The sequence below is a fragment of the Leptopilina heterotoma genome, unplaced genomic scaffold (assembly GCF_015476425.1).
Source record: "Leptopilina heterotoma isolate Lh14 unplaced genomic scaffold, ASM1547642v1 Lhet_92, whole genome shotgun sequence".
Lineage (NCBI taxonomy): Eukaryota > Metazoa > Arthropoda > Insecta > Hymenoptera > Figitidae > Leptopilina > Leptopilina heterotoma.
The window spans coordinates 1,866,627-1,882,186 of NW_025111199.1; the positions used below are offsets into that span (position 1 = coordinate 1,866,627).

At 30.4% G+C, this 15,560-nt stretch overlaps 1 protein-coding gene across 2 annotated transcripts in view; it reads left to right on the top strand.

Annotated features, from left to right (window-relative positions):
* Nucleotides 1-13,597, top strand: part of LOC122511963 (S-adenosylmethionine decarboxylase proenzyme) — a 58,461-nt gene extending 44,864 nt beyond the window's left edge. Inside the window, exons 2-7 of one of the 2 annotated variants that reach the window (XM_043627546.1) lie at nt 823-909; nt 3,612-3,738; nt 4,922-5,024; nt 9,292-9,575; nt 11,989-12,339; nt 12,730-13,597. In XM_043627546.1, coding sequence (XP_043483481.1) covers nt 823-909; nt 3,612-3,738; nt 4,922-5,024; nt 9,292-9,575; nt 11,989-12,291 — 904 coding nt within the window. In that variant the 3' untranslated portion in view covers nt 12,292-12,339; nt 12,730-13,597. The other variant, XM_043627545.1, reaches the window with a different exon arrangement.
* The last annotated feature ends 1,963 nt before the right edge of the window (nt 13,598-15,560 follow it).

Sequence of the window (15,560 nt, forward strand, 5' to 3'; positions counted from 1 at the left end):
ATTTTAGAGGAAAAAGTTATTATTGATAATTGTAGAGCTTGGAAACAGCTTTCAAATGACAAGTCTTGAGTTAAAAATGTTAATTTCTTTAGTTGCAAATGAATTTAAACAATTAAAAAAAGCGCAGTAGGGGAGGACGGGGCAAGGTTGATATACATATTTGTGCGTAATTATATATATGGAAAACGAAGCTTATTGACCAAGAAATTGGTGGTCGTCTGAAGAAAACTGTTTAAACCTCAGATTCTAGTACAGTTGAATTTTAATGCAATAACTGAAATTAAGAAACTATCCAGAAAATGTTGTTAATTATAGCCAAATAATCAGGCTTTCCAAAGATATATATTATTCTTTTGCTGATGGATACTTAGGTTTGGCCTGAGTGTTTATTATTTAATTACTCTTATCCCAGTAGTTCATTCTTATATTACTATATAAGTTTTCGACTAATGTATGTACAGGTTTGCTCTAAGAATATAAGTTGCTTGTTCGTCCAGGCTGTGTTTGCAAGGTGCATTAATTGACAGAAGACCCTCGAAAGGTTGCTATTAACTGAGGTTCGAGTCTTTGCAATTGCACAGTGCATTCTGACACGCAGCTTATTTTTCAAAGCAAAATTAATTCAAATTAATTGTAGACAACCATATCGATATATTTATCATATGAACACCTAATTCTACACTAAAGAGTTTAAATGTCACTAATAACTGTTAAAAGTCCAAATTTTTCATTTGTAATTAAAAGATTAATAATAATATTAAATAATATTAGATTTGAAATGTTAAATATAATGTTAAAATTGCAAATATATTTATGTTTTAGAAATAAATGGGAATCCCTATTGAAGTCCGTGCGATGCGAAATTATTAGTTTTTGTCGAAATGAACAAATTGATGCATATGTCTTAAGGTATGTATTACAAAAAATTTATACTATATTGCTACACCGATTTTCACTGTTGCACCAAAAAATATAATTAGAAGAAAATTAATTACAATTTAAAAGAAATAAAATATTATAGGGATTGAGTTTGTCATTTGAAATAATTAAAAAAATATATAACAGTTGTCTTCAGAAACTTTAAAATCACTACAAGAACATAAAAAGGAAATATCGGTTAGACAGATAAAAAAATGTATTTTTACTTTATACACTTATATTTTTTAAAATATTGATTGACTTGGTACCACCATCACACTTTTTTGTAACATTCTTCTACATGGAAGAATAGCTCCAGCCAGAGAGAGGAATCTGACTGAAAAAGTATTGTCGAAATAATAATTGTATTATCATACTAAGAAAGATGTTTAGCCAACCATACATCAATATGGCCGTAAAATTCTGCCATTTCGAATTTTTTTAATTTTGACCTTGGATTCGTATTCAGCGACCCCAAAAACCTCTGAGTAAAAATATTCATTTGAATTTTGTTGAACATATTGAATTTTAAATAATTAATCCGCCATTTTGAATTTTTGACTTTTGTCCTTAGATTCGTAGTCAGCGATCCCACTATATAATTTATAATGTGTTATATTATTATTCCTGCGTCTTGATGCTGAAGACGCGTTAGATTCTCGGGTTGAATACAAGTATTCCTGCCCATGCTTTATCTCCATTTTCTGTCCAAATATAACTCTTGCATGTCCTCCAAAGCTTGCTATCATCCCCTTCACCATGTACGGTTCCTGGACAGACAGAACCTTGATTTTATGATTCTCCACTATATAGAGGATTTCCACTATCGTCTTCATTGCTCTAGCAGCGTTGATTTGCAGAAGCTTTAAATTACTGGTATCCCACTCCGTAATCTCTTCTAGTTATAAATCTCTTCAACGCTAGCTTATAAATAGGACAGGATGTGTCATTAACAGAATAGTCCAATTTCTTTTTAACTTTTTTAAAAGTTTTTAAGTCGCACAAGTTGGAGATGCAATTCGCTGTTTCTACATGCATTTCGTATAAATATGCTTGGTCTGTGACCAGTAAGAACAAATCTGATCCTCCTCTTTGCGGTACTTTCAGACGTGCACATATAGTTGACACTTGTAACAACGTGATACTCCTCTATAATCCTCAATCTTACAGGACTGCCACATTATATACTATAATGTATGATAGTTCCTATAGTTCCTATCACTACTTCTCAAAACATTTCTTGATTTGGGCGACACCTCTACCACCCAGTTAGTGCACGGTCCTTCTCGCTTGCCAATTCTCAATCTTGAAATGAAATCGTTCTTCAGTGACTATTGTTTTCAATCAATAGTTTTCTCGCAATATCATTCATTGCTCCTGATCTGGTTGCCGTAAATCCTCCAGATGCAAGGTTTCTATGCTCGATAACCTTTACAAGATCTTCTGTTGTAGCTGTTACAACTACCAACTTACCATCAGTTCTCTTTCTGATACCATTAATTTTTATACACTTTCTTCCTGGGTCGATTCGTTCCATTATCTCCTTCTTCCCTTCCTCCACATCCTACTTGCAGTTTTCCGGCGGAGAGATTATTGCCACTTGTGCTAAACTCCCAATTCTCCTACTCATTCCACTTATCGGTGATAATTAGGTCGTGTTGCCACTGCTAATAGCTATCGTTGTATATGATACCGTTGTATCTTTCTTCTTATTCAGCTCTTTATTAAGAACCGATATTTGTGAGTCCTTGCTATTGGTAAGTCTCTTTAAGTACTTGTTCCTTGTTAACAACTCCAACGCGCCATTTTCGCCAATTCACCAACATGGCCTACAATCTCCGTCGTTAACACCTTCGATATGGAATCGTTCTCACAGCACTTCCTTATCGCCTCCTATCTCCTGGATATCTCCAATCTTGAGATCACTTTTAGCCAACGCATCAAATCTATTACTCCTCCCTACATCTCAGGAGGTTCTATTGTCCATGCTAATTTGTTGTGCCACCGGGACATATGTCCCACTTAGAAAATTGTATATAATTCTTTTTTAAGACACTGATTACAAATTTATATGTCAGTTTTTCAAAATTCAAAATGGCACATTTAATAGGAATTAATATTTGACAGTTAAAAAAACCCACCGTCATATTGGATTCGCCATTTTGAATTTTATAAATTTTAAAAATCTGACATCAAATTCGTAAACAGCGACCCCAAAAACTTTAAATAGAAATTTTGAAGCAAACTATAAGAAACAAAAAAATCTATTGCCGATCGTAGTTCATTTTATAGTGGTTTTGCTACTGTCAAAAATCACTTTTTTCCAAAAAAATATTTTTTTGTAACCTATTTTGTGATAATATAAGTGCAAAGCTTTATTTAGATATCTTTTTTATTCTTAAAAGCAATGTTTTTAAATAATTTCTTTCTTTCTTTTCCTATGGTGAAGTGTTTCCATAATAACAAAATAATTCTTTAAAATAAAAAATCGAAATAAGGTTTCATGAATTAGACCAATTATGTTTTGAATTTTTAAAAACTGACTTTTCTTTTATAATCAGCAAACTAAAAATCCTCCTCTAACAAATATTTATAATATCTATTGAATATTCACAAAATGAGCACTTTTAACGCTATGGTAATATACTTCACTTAATTTAATATTTAAACTTGGATAATGTTTTGTTTTGCAGTGAAAGCAGTATGTTTATTTCGAAAAGACGAATCATTTTAAAAACTTGCGGTACAACAACACCATTACAATGCTTGGAGCCATTATTAACTCTTGTTCAGTGTGTTGCCGGGTTTGACAAAGTGGAGGTAAATATATAATTTTACAATAATACATTATTAAGTAATACAATTTCAAAGTAAGGTAACTTTATCTATAACAGTGGTTACTTTATTTACTACAATATATTTAATAATATAGAATAGTAGATCTCTATTAATTTCAACATTTCGGGTCAGGACTTAAAATGTAATCAGTTTGTGCCGAAACTACACATTTGAGTATTTGTTCTGTACCGGATTATCTGAATACCCATGGTGGAGACGTTATTTATAATACCTTGCGTAATAGTTCTATTTAAAAAAACTAAGCAAAAATAATAAATTATTTACGAATTATAAAAGAAAAGTAGTTCGATAAAAATTGAGGTTCTTGAAAAAACCATGGTAATTAAGATATTTAGTAGAATGTGCAGCTTAAAATGCGCATCAAATATGGCAAAATGAGCATTTATTATTCAAAGATAGATTTATTATTTTAGATATCACTTTTACCAAAATTTAATTAATTTCACTTACACTCTAACTTCTATTAACACTGAAACTGTTTTTATGAAATTAAATAAAAGAAAAGAGCTAGGCCCAGCTAGTCGAATTTTTATCTACGTATAGGGAGAATTTATCTATGGCTTCATACAGACCCGTCATACTATACCGGCATATTCCATTGACCTAAGTGATATAGGGTCCTATATACATGAATTCTTGTAGGTTATTCTTATAGAAATCTACATAAGATCCTATATAGAAAACTATAGGTCATCCTATTACATTTCCTTAGGAGTCTTACACGAATCTATAAAGAACCCTATATAAGAAAACATATGTCTTTCCTGTAGGAAAAAGATATGATATTCTTGATAGGAAAAGAGTGATAGAATCATATAATGATTAACATAGGATCCTTATAGGATTGCCTATAGGGACCTATATAGAATTTTCCAGTAGGGTCTGCTATACTGGATTCATCATTTTGAATTTTTGGAAATTGAATTTAAATTAAAGTTATTATTCCGGTTATTATAACTTATTAAAGTTATTATAACGGGAAGCTTGGGTTATTACACAGGCTTACTGATGGTGATATTAACAAGAAAAATTCATGCATTAGAAAATTTAATTTAAAATTATTTAGTTCCAAAAAAAATTGTTGATTGTATTTACTAAATAATAACAGTATGGTAAAATAATTATAAAATTTTATTGTTTTCAGAATATATATTACTCTCATAAAAATTACAAAAGGCCAGAACTTCAAGCTTCACCACATCAAGCTTTTGAGGAGGAGGTGTCCTTGTTAGACACATTTTTTCCTGGTAAGTTTTTACATTAGAATTTATATTTAGGTAAGAATTCCTGAATTGAGCACAGAAAAAATGTAATTGTTCAAATTTAAATGTTGAAGAAAATTTTCTGCTTAACAAAAAAATTACTGTTACTGAGCGAAAAAAGCTAGAAGTTCAGTATAGATCACCCTCAGACTAATGAAAGTTTGTATACTTATGTATTTTCAGAAATTAATTAAGAAAATTAGCATAAATTTCATATTCTTCGTTAGAACCATAAAAATCACCATAATACCATAATACTCACTTGATCAATGTATGCTGATATTATGTAACGATTTTTAATTGCTTCAGCTCATCGGATAGGGATCGATGAAATAAATAAGGCGTGAGTTATAGATAAAACATAACAAAAGCGTGTATTTACAAAAATTAAAATAATTACAAAGTTTATTAGAGAAAAAAATATTTAACGTGTTGTAAATTAGGAAACTGAACAAAACCAAACGAAAGGATGACGTAAGGTAGACGGTAAATTTAGGGCGCATAAAATTACTGTTTACGATTTCGGATACGGCGGTCCATCTCAATGTTGTGAGACAGAATTATTACTCTAATAGCTGATTCCATCGTTAATTCGTCCTGAAAAGGACTAACTTGACGCACAGTGGGAAAAATGCACGCTTCTGGACAAAATTCTGCTACAGAGTCAAATCTTAACGGATTTAAAAGTTTTATTTTAAAAGCCTCAGGAAGGTTTGCGCTATAAGCTTTGACTGATACTTTTTTTTATCATTTGCAACATAATCTCAAAAAATCATTTAAATCCTATTCAAATTCATTCTACAATGATTAACTATATCTGCAAATGTATAGAGTTCTTTTTTAGGTTAAACATTGTAGAATGAAATTGAATAGGTTTTAAATGATTTTTTGAGGTTATGTTGTGAATGATCAAAAAAGTGGTAGTCAAGCGCAAACCTTCCTGAGGCCACTGTGCGGCGCTTTATAATATTTCCACTAAAGGTGTAACAATATTTCAATTTCGTAGTTTGCTTATATTTATATTCGTACATACTATTAATTTTCGTGCTTACGTTACAATTATAACTGCTTCGGTGTTAGTGCCAATATAACAGTAGGTATTATCTCAGGTGTAGATGCGGAGAGGGTCTGAGGTGGGGACTCGCGATGTATATAGCATACTTCAGATATAGTGGTGCTGCCCTCTTCAACTTTTCGCTGTTTCCCCCAGGTAACGGCTTGGAAACGATTAAAGTCGAGTACCCAGCAAAAACTTAATTATCAATTTATTTGTTTGGTAATTTTACATTCAGAAATGAAATATGAAAATATATTATTTTTTGTACCTAAATATAATATATGTTAGAAAGAAAAATTATAAAATAAAATGATAATTAAGTGTTTATTATAAATAATTAATTATAATCATAGTATGTCATTTTAAACAAATAAATATACGTTAAAAAATATTCCTTTTATTAATTAATGAAAAAATTAATTAATAAATCATTTTTATTTTCAAAACCTATTTATTGAATAAGCAATGGAAATTTTAACTGATATTAAAAAAAGTTTTAAACTTATTCATCATACCTATTATTAGTACAAAACAATTGTTTTAATATCATTATTATTTTTATCAGACAATTAATTATACATACACCTGTTATTGATATGACATGTTTAATGGAGGTTAATAACATTCTTTCCTAAAATAATTTATATTATTTTAATACTAATAGTTGTTCAGTATTGTACTTAATATATTTAAATTTTGCCGCGTCATTTGGGCGCTTCAACTAAGCTGGAATTATCCGATAAGGCTTGAGTCCCATGCCAGCGTTTTGCGTTGCGTTTTGTAACTAGGCCATGAGTGTGAGAGAGATGCAGATATATCTGTATCTCTCTCACACTCATGGCCTAGTTACAAAACGCAACACAAAACGCTACCATGGGACTCCAGCCTCAGGGTACAGTCCCATGTTGAGCAGAAAACACAATGCAACGCAGAATTTCGTAAGAGTGGAAAGGATAGTGATATCTGACTATCTCTCTTGCACTCACAAAATTCTGCTTTGCATTGTGTTTTCTGCTCAGCATAGGACTGCACCCTAAGAGTTTCGAAGTTGCAAGTCCACGTGTACGCTGCCGTAGATTTTAGTGGATTTAATATAATTTTCACCACTAGTTGAACAATGAACTATTTCATATTTCCTGAAAATATTTATAAGAATTAAAGAGTTTACATAACTCTTAACCTGAAATATGATTTCTAACCCCTTCTTGTGGTAATTTTGTCATTGGAAAGATTTTAGTTTTTGCAAATACAGAGTAAGCATGTCGTCATCGCAACCTTTTTATATTATTTATATTTTTACATTATATTTTTTATTAAGAAACTTTAATAAATTATTTCATGAAAAGAATATTATTTTATGTACTTCCTAAATGTTTCAGCTAAACAACCAGAATAACATAAGGCACAATACATAATATGTGTACGTCCGTATGAAAAGGGATCACATTAAAATCAAAGATCGTAATGCAAATTTATCAGGATATTTTTTAAAGTTATTCAGGTGAGAATTATTTTAACTCAAGTACACCTTAAAGATGAAAAATCAATAGGTTTTAAATTTCCTTTTTATTCGAAACTATATAACAGTAAAACTTCCTAATTTAGGTGTGAATTGTCCAATTTCAAATTAGTCATTTTTTTAAACAACGAAATAAAAAAATTAAAGTATCAATAAATTCATAGAAAGTGCATAATTCGACTTGTCAAAATATGTAGATTAGTTAAAAAAATCAAAAAGGAATCGAGATTTTTCTTCAAAATTAGTAAACTGCGAATATCTCGGAATCTAAAACCGGCAAAATGGTTTTTCAAGCGGACGTACACATATGTAATTCTTAAATCTTAAGACGTTTCTGAACTTTGTAAATAATAATCTGTTACAGGGTCTTCCGTTACACTCTAAATCTGAATCAGTGAAAATTTCACTGATTTCAATTCAGTGGCCCAGTTTTCTTTAATTCATCAGTGGGATTTCACTGAGAATCAGTAAAAACCACTGATTGTCAGTGAAATTCCACTGATTCATCAAAGAAAACTGGACCACTGAATTGAAATCAGTGAAATTTTCACTGATTCAGATTTAGATGTAAGGAATTAAGTTCTAATATTTTAGATCAGAAAATGTTTCATATGTTTAGACAAGAAAATGCGATATATTTTTAATAGTTGACTTAATTATAACACATTAACCCTGTCATGGTACGACTGGTTGAGATCCACGCAATGAAATTTTGCGTTTTAGATTATTTGTTCGTGACGTTATTATATATCAAAAATAAATTATTTTAACATATAAAAAAATTTATCCACATCTTATTAATTACTTCAAATTATGTTAAAAAACTTCAATGATTCCAAGCCTTTCTTAATTTTACTGGATTCCAATTTTCAACATTACAGACAAATTATTTTTATTTTTTTATATTGAATTTTATAGTCAACTGATATTTATATATTATTTTGTTTTTTTATTGTTTTTATATAAAGGCGTATTATTTATTTATGACTCCACTCCACTGTTAGGGTTTAATACATTTTTATGTCTTCATTTATTTGACTTATTAATTTATGTCTTCCTAAAGAGGAAATCATTTAGATTTCGAAACGTTAGAGAAAATATAGGATACGGTAGGGCTAGGTGTCAAGTTAGTATTATTGCGATTTTGACAAATTTTTTAAAAAGGGATATAATTCAATTCACATGCAACATGAAAAAACACAATCTATATCAAAGTTGAAGCCAAAGAACTAAACTGCCAATCCAGAGTTCCTTCATTCAAATCGGTAAATTTTTGTGACATCTACAAATTTCTTATTCTCAAATTGGCCACTCTACTCTATTTTTATCAATCACTTAATGTTTTCGTTTTATTTACCTTATTTTATTAAAAATCTCGGACTTTAAAGATTAACTAACTAATTTATCTACTTCACTTAAAGTAAAATTTAATGTCTTAGAAACAAAAGACCTTTTGTGTAAGGAGTGAACAAAAATTTCAGATGAAAATAAGATTAATAAAGAAAATGCTTTTTTCATTTGTTGGGGACACTTTTTTAGCTAAATGGAACATTTTTTAAATATTCCAATAAAAAAATTTTCTTCTGTGCTGATTTCAGGAATTCTGATCCACTTTTAAAATAATTCGAAAAATGTATTTTTGTCTGTAATAACATACAAAAATTTATCAATAAAAGATGGAGAAGCTTATTGCTTGGGATCTACTGATGCAGATTGTTGGTATTTATATACACTTAGCGAAGGAAAGGCATTGATAAGTGATGAAGAACCTGACCAGACATTGGAAATTCTTATGACCCAACTAGATGCAGAAGTGATGTCAATATTCACACGTATTGAGTGTTCATCCGCATCTGAAGCAACTCAAAAATCTGGAATTTGTAAATTAATACCACACATGACTTTTGATGACTTTTTGTTTGAACCATGTGGATACTCCATGAATGGAATAACACAATCTGTAAGTGTCGTGCTTTTTATTTATTAGTCTACGGGCACAGTAATTACCTAGTAGGGACAGTATTCTAGACCTAGTAGAAAGTGTTACTGATACAAATTTCCAATAATAAAAACATCGATAAACTGCTATTTTATTGTTTTCAAAAGTTTAGTAATATGCAGAAGTTAATGTTTTTATTCTGCTTTACAACGGAAAAACTGCGGTAACTGCGGTTGTCTCTTTAGATGATTTTTCTATGTTTGCACAACAGAAACTAAAACAATGTCACTTACCGCAAGTTTTAAATTGTAAGGCAATATTGTGCTTTTGTGTAAGCTGGTGTAGCAAATAGAACTTACCGACAGCAAGTTCCCGGGTTGCTTCGGCGATTGCCAGAAAGTAGAGTCATAACCGGATCGTAAGAACCGAATATGAATCAAAATCGGTACCTGTTTACTTATGCAATATTTCAGATACCTTTTTAGATTTTTTTCAAAAAAAACACAAGTCTGGAAAGATAATTTTTTGGTCATGGTTATTCGAAACTCCCGAAATAAACTTCAAGCCAATCCAATAAGTTCTTAAAAAATCAAAAGTGTATTCCAAAAAGCTGCGCCTCTACTAGTATACATTTTTTTACAAGCGTAGAAAATCATATTAAAGTTTTGACGCCATTTTTTCTGCATCTGTCGCATCCACGCGTAACGCCAATTCTAATGTTATGCTGTTTAACTAGTTAACTTTATCGCTATGAAGATAACGAATTCGACTGAATTCTCCAAATTTTATATCTAAGAAGTGGGGGTCCAGAAGAAACGCTCAAATCACTAAAATTATGAAGTGTCGTTACTGAATTTATACTTGGATTTCGACAAATTACCAGTCATAGAAGATACCACGCTGCTTTCGTTGTAGGAATGTCTGACCAGTTGCTGAAAAATATTGGATCAACCTGGGCAGTTCTCCAGTGTAGAACTTTATTTAGGAACTTGCGTTAACCTTATGTCCAGTTCGAATCCACAAGCCAAGCAGTCGCCAAAATTCAAACGTTCTGACCTGAGTTTTCTCTGAATATCATTGCTAACCGAGAAGAATAGCTGCGTTTATTATTTTTTTAGACACATTTACTTTAGTAAATTTAAAAATTGGGATAATATTGAAAACCTAAAAGCTAGAACGGCTAAAGTGAGTAGTGTACTCGATAATTTTATGGAGATTCAAAATAAAATAATTAAAATCGAAGGTGAAAATTATAAATTGATTGACGAGTTGTCAAATTTTGAGAACTGATTTTTCGGTGATCTGTTCTGACAATTTAATAACACAGGTCACCAAAAAAAGACTTAATTTTTTTATGAGATAGCGGAATGGTTTCCGATGTATTTTTGGACGCTGAACACATAAAAAAATTATAAAAATATTTTTTAAAAAATTAAATTTTAAAAAAATGGGGTTATAGTCACCAAAAATTTGTGTTTTTGGATTGCTTTAATAGACTTCTTGCAATTGCTTGGATTCGCTTGAAAATGGTTACTCGGGGTTTTTGGGGTCGCTGATTACGAATCCAATATTAGTTTTCAAAAATTCAAAATGGCAGATTCTTAATCAACGACCCCAAAAACCCTGGAATAACAATTTTCCAGCGAATCCAAGCAATTCTTAATTTTTTGCAAGAAGTCTATTAAAGCAATCCAAAAATACACATTTTAAGTGTCTTCAACTCCATTTTTTGAAATAAATTTTATTTTTTTTTATTTTATAGATATGTGTCTTGTAGTGCACATTACAAGCTTTAATTTAAGACCTTGTGGAAGTCTCTAACACGTCAGGTTAAAGAGAAATTTTTTTTGAAAATCCTCAAAAAAGCGTTTTTAAGGTCTTTACCCCTACTTTTTTCAAAATCCTGACGTGAAACCATTTCGCTATCTCATAAAAAAATTATTTTTTTTGTTGACCTGTGTAATAAATAGAACAGAAATATTAACGCAAAAGTTTGTCTCAATCAACAAACATTTCACTATTAATAGTCACATTGAAGGCATCAAATCAGAGAAGGTAAGGCTAACCATGCATCACGCGTCTTGACCTCAGGTCAAAGTCAAATCACATAAACACCATTTTTATACAAGTCGAACAAGTGAATCACTTTCACTCCCTGTCGTCTGCTATCTGAAATCGACACTTTTGTACATTAGGAATAAAAAATATTGTAAGTAACACGGTAATAAAAGCAGACCAATTGCTTTACCATGATTTTTGTGACCGTAAAGAAATGGCTGTCTTTATCACATTGTTGTTTAATATATTGTTACTTTATTGGATTTGCTTGAAAAGCGTTAGAGGAGGTTTTTGGGGTAACTGATTACGAATCAGGCGTTTTTGAAAAGCTTAGCAATTAAATTATAATAAAGTAATATACTATTTTTTATTTCAGGGCAGCTATATGACGATTCACATAACACCTGAACCGGAATTTTCATATGTATCTTTTGAATGTGATGTACCTGAAGTTTCATACAAGGAAATAATCAATAGAGTCCTGAAGACGTTTAAACCAAGGAAGTTTATGGTTACAATTTTTGCGAATAAAGAATCAGTATCCGCTAATTGTCCTCGAGAATTAGAACAATTAGATTACATTGAGGAGAGTAGGAGTTGGTTGCGTGAAGATGTACAATATTGTCAATTTAAAAATTATGATCTGACATACGCATTTTATTCTAAATTCCCAAGCTGAGGGTACATTGACACCTCGCCGTCTTCTTGCTGGTCAAGAAAAAGCGAGGTAAAGTATTTTACCCTTAAATCCCATTCTTCTTTCCTAACTAAAATTCCTTCTTATTCTTTATACACTATAAAATTAGGCAATAAATTTCAATTTCTTATTTCAAAATTAAAAAAACATTTAAACTTATGTAGAATAAACATATTCACAAAAAAGAGAAATTACATTGATGAAAAAAGTGCAAAAATTACAAATTGTTTAAAAAATATAACGTTATTAATTTCTTCATCCTGTGTATATGTTTTAACATTAACTGAAAAAAAAATTATTTTTAAATGGATTTGTAAGGTACTTAAACATTTGTCAAATATGAATTTCAAATTATTAAATCAAATAAATATTATAAATATTAGTAATAATTTGTATGTAATAAGTATTTTTCCTTCACAGTGTGCGATATCTTCAACACGACTAACATCTTGCCAATTGGCATTTTCAAAATTTACAGAAAATTTTTCGTTCATGGTCATGCAATTTGTAAAGGTAAAGGAAATTTTAAAAAAAATTTTATAGGGACACTAATCATGTTTAAAAATTGTTTTGGACTTATTTTTGTTACACATATTAATTTATAACAGTTACCCAGTTGACACGTTCTATAATTGTTCTATGAAATATGAAAAAAATGTTCCATATCAAATGTTACAATATTGATATATAATGAATATATAACAGAAAAGTAACAGTGATCTGTAACTTAGTTATAATAGTATTACACAATGGTGCTATAACAGTGAATTTTAACTATTATGTTATAACTATAAAGTATCTGTTACAGAATTAGAGTGTAATAGATGTTCTACAATATTTGTTCCTAAGTAGGTATTAAACAATGAGTTAGCATTGCTACAAAGACATTACATAACAGTATTAGCAATTTATTAAAAATTAAATTAAATTTTTTTTAAATGTTTATGACATAACACTTTCATGTACTTATCATGGGATTTAAGTGTGACTTAAGTTCTAGATCATTAATTCCAATCAAGAAGTAGATTTGTGGTTTAAGGTGATACAAGACTTTGCTACAACAATGTCACAAACATGATAGCATGATAACTGAAATCTTTAATGTTAAAATGTAAAATGTGTTATGTAACTGTTTTATATTGAAAGTATAACCAATTATATAGAATATTTGTTCTAAATATTATACAGAACTTTAATATTATACCATGACAATATGATTTAAAGAAAACTTGCAATTATATGTAGCAGATTACACTGCAGTGTAAAAAAATTGAAAATCCTATTGAAAATCCCCACATGGGAAACCACATGGGATCCTATGTCAAAAACCATGTAAAACCCTACTTCCATGAAGGAAACCACGTGGTTTACCATGTGGTTTCCCATGTCAAACCATATGGGAAATTGAGACAGGATTTTAGTTAGGAATAGACATGGGAAATTTGAACAGTTCATCTATGCATAAAACCATATCAAATCCCACATGTATTTCCCAGTCAGATCCTAAACCGAATCCCATGTGAAAAACATCATTTATAATTATATTCCCAAGTCAATCCCCAAGTGAAAAACAGTATCATTTATTTATAATTATTTTCGCATGTCAAATCCTAACCAAATCCCATGTGAAAAACATTATCCGCCTTATTGAATATCCCTACATGGGAATCCACTTGGAATTTTACAAGGGATTTCACATAGGATTTTATATGGGAATTGACATAGGATTTCATGCAAGATTTCACCTAGGATTTAATATGAGATATCACATAGTATTTTATTAAAGATCCAATGAAGAAATTTTCAAAGGATTAAAAATTATTTAATAAAAAATTAAATAATAAATAGTATTAGTGTTACAAGTCATCAAAAAAGTAAAAAAACGATCATTTGAAACACGTCCTCTCTGCTACAGGTTCTCAGCTTTTATATACTTCCAGAGTCGTCTCAACAGCGAGAGAAGTCACTTTCGCCACCTAGCGGTGAAAGTATAGGAGCGACAATAATCTTTATCATTACTAAGGAAACCATGTGGAATACCACGTAGGATTCCATGTGGTTTCCTACGTGGGGATTTACATGGGATTTTACTTAGGAATTCATTTGGGAATTTATTTCTACTTAAATTCCTAAGTAAAATCCAATGTAAATCCCCACGTAGGAAATCACATGGAATCCTACGTGGTATTCCACATGGTTTCCTTAGTAATGTTAAAGATTACTGTCGCTCCTATACTTTCACCGCTAGGTGGCGAAAGTGACTTCTCTCGCTGTTGAGACGACTCTGGAAGTATATAAAAGCTGAGAACCTGTAGCAGAGAGGACGTGTTTCAAATGATCGTTTTTTTACTTTTTTGATGACTTGTAACACTAATACTATTTATTATTTAATTTTTTATTAAATAATTTTTAATCCTTTGAAAATTTCTTCATTGGATCTTTAATAAAATACTATGTGATATCTCATATTAAATCCTAGGTGAAATCTTGCATGAAATCCTATGTCAATTCCCATATAAAATCCTATGTGAAATCCCTTGTAAAATTCCAAGTGGATTCCCATGTAGGGATATTCAATAAGGCGGATAATGTTTTTCACATGGGATTTGGTTTAGGATTTGACATGGGAAAATAATTATAAATAAATGATACTGTTTTTCACTTGGGGATTGACTTGGGAAAATAATTATAAATGAATGATACTGTTTTTCACATGGGATTCGGTTTAGGATCTGACTGGGAAATACATGTGGGATTTGATATGGTTTTATGCATAGATGAACTGTTCAAATTTCCCATGTCTATTCCTAACTAAGATCCTGTCTCAATTTCCCATATGGTTTGACATGGGAAACCACATGGTAAACCACGTGGTTTCCTTCATGGAAGTAGGGTTTTACATGGTTTTTGACATAGGATCCCATGTGGTTTCCCATATGGGGATTTTCAATAGGGTGACCAACTCTGTTTTAAGAATTAAAAGGCATCATATAAAATTTTATACACGGAAAATCTTTGTTCAAGAAAGATTACAAAATTTCTTCAGGAACTGAGGATATGGGAAAAAATTTAGAAAAATAGTCAAAGTGTCTATTGAATTATTACTAATGGTTTTTTCTGATAAAATAAAGAAAAATTTTGAAGGTCTTGATAAATTGTTCAGTAATTTTAATATTAAGATCTGAAAGAAGAGTTCTATGTCTGATTTCGCACAAAGTCAGGCGTCACAAAATAAAAAAAAAAATTAAAAA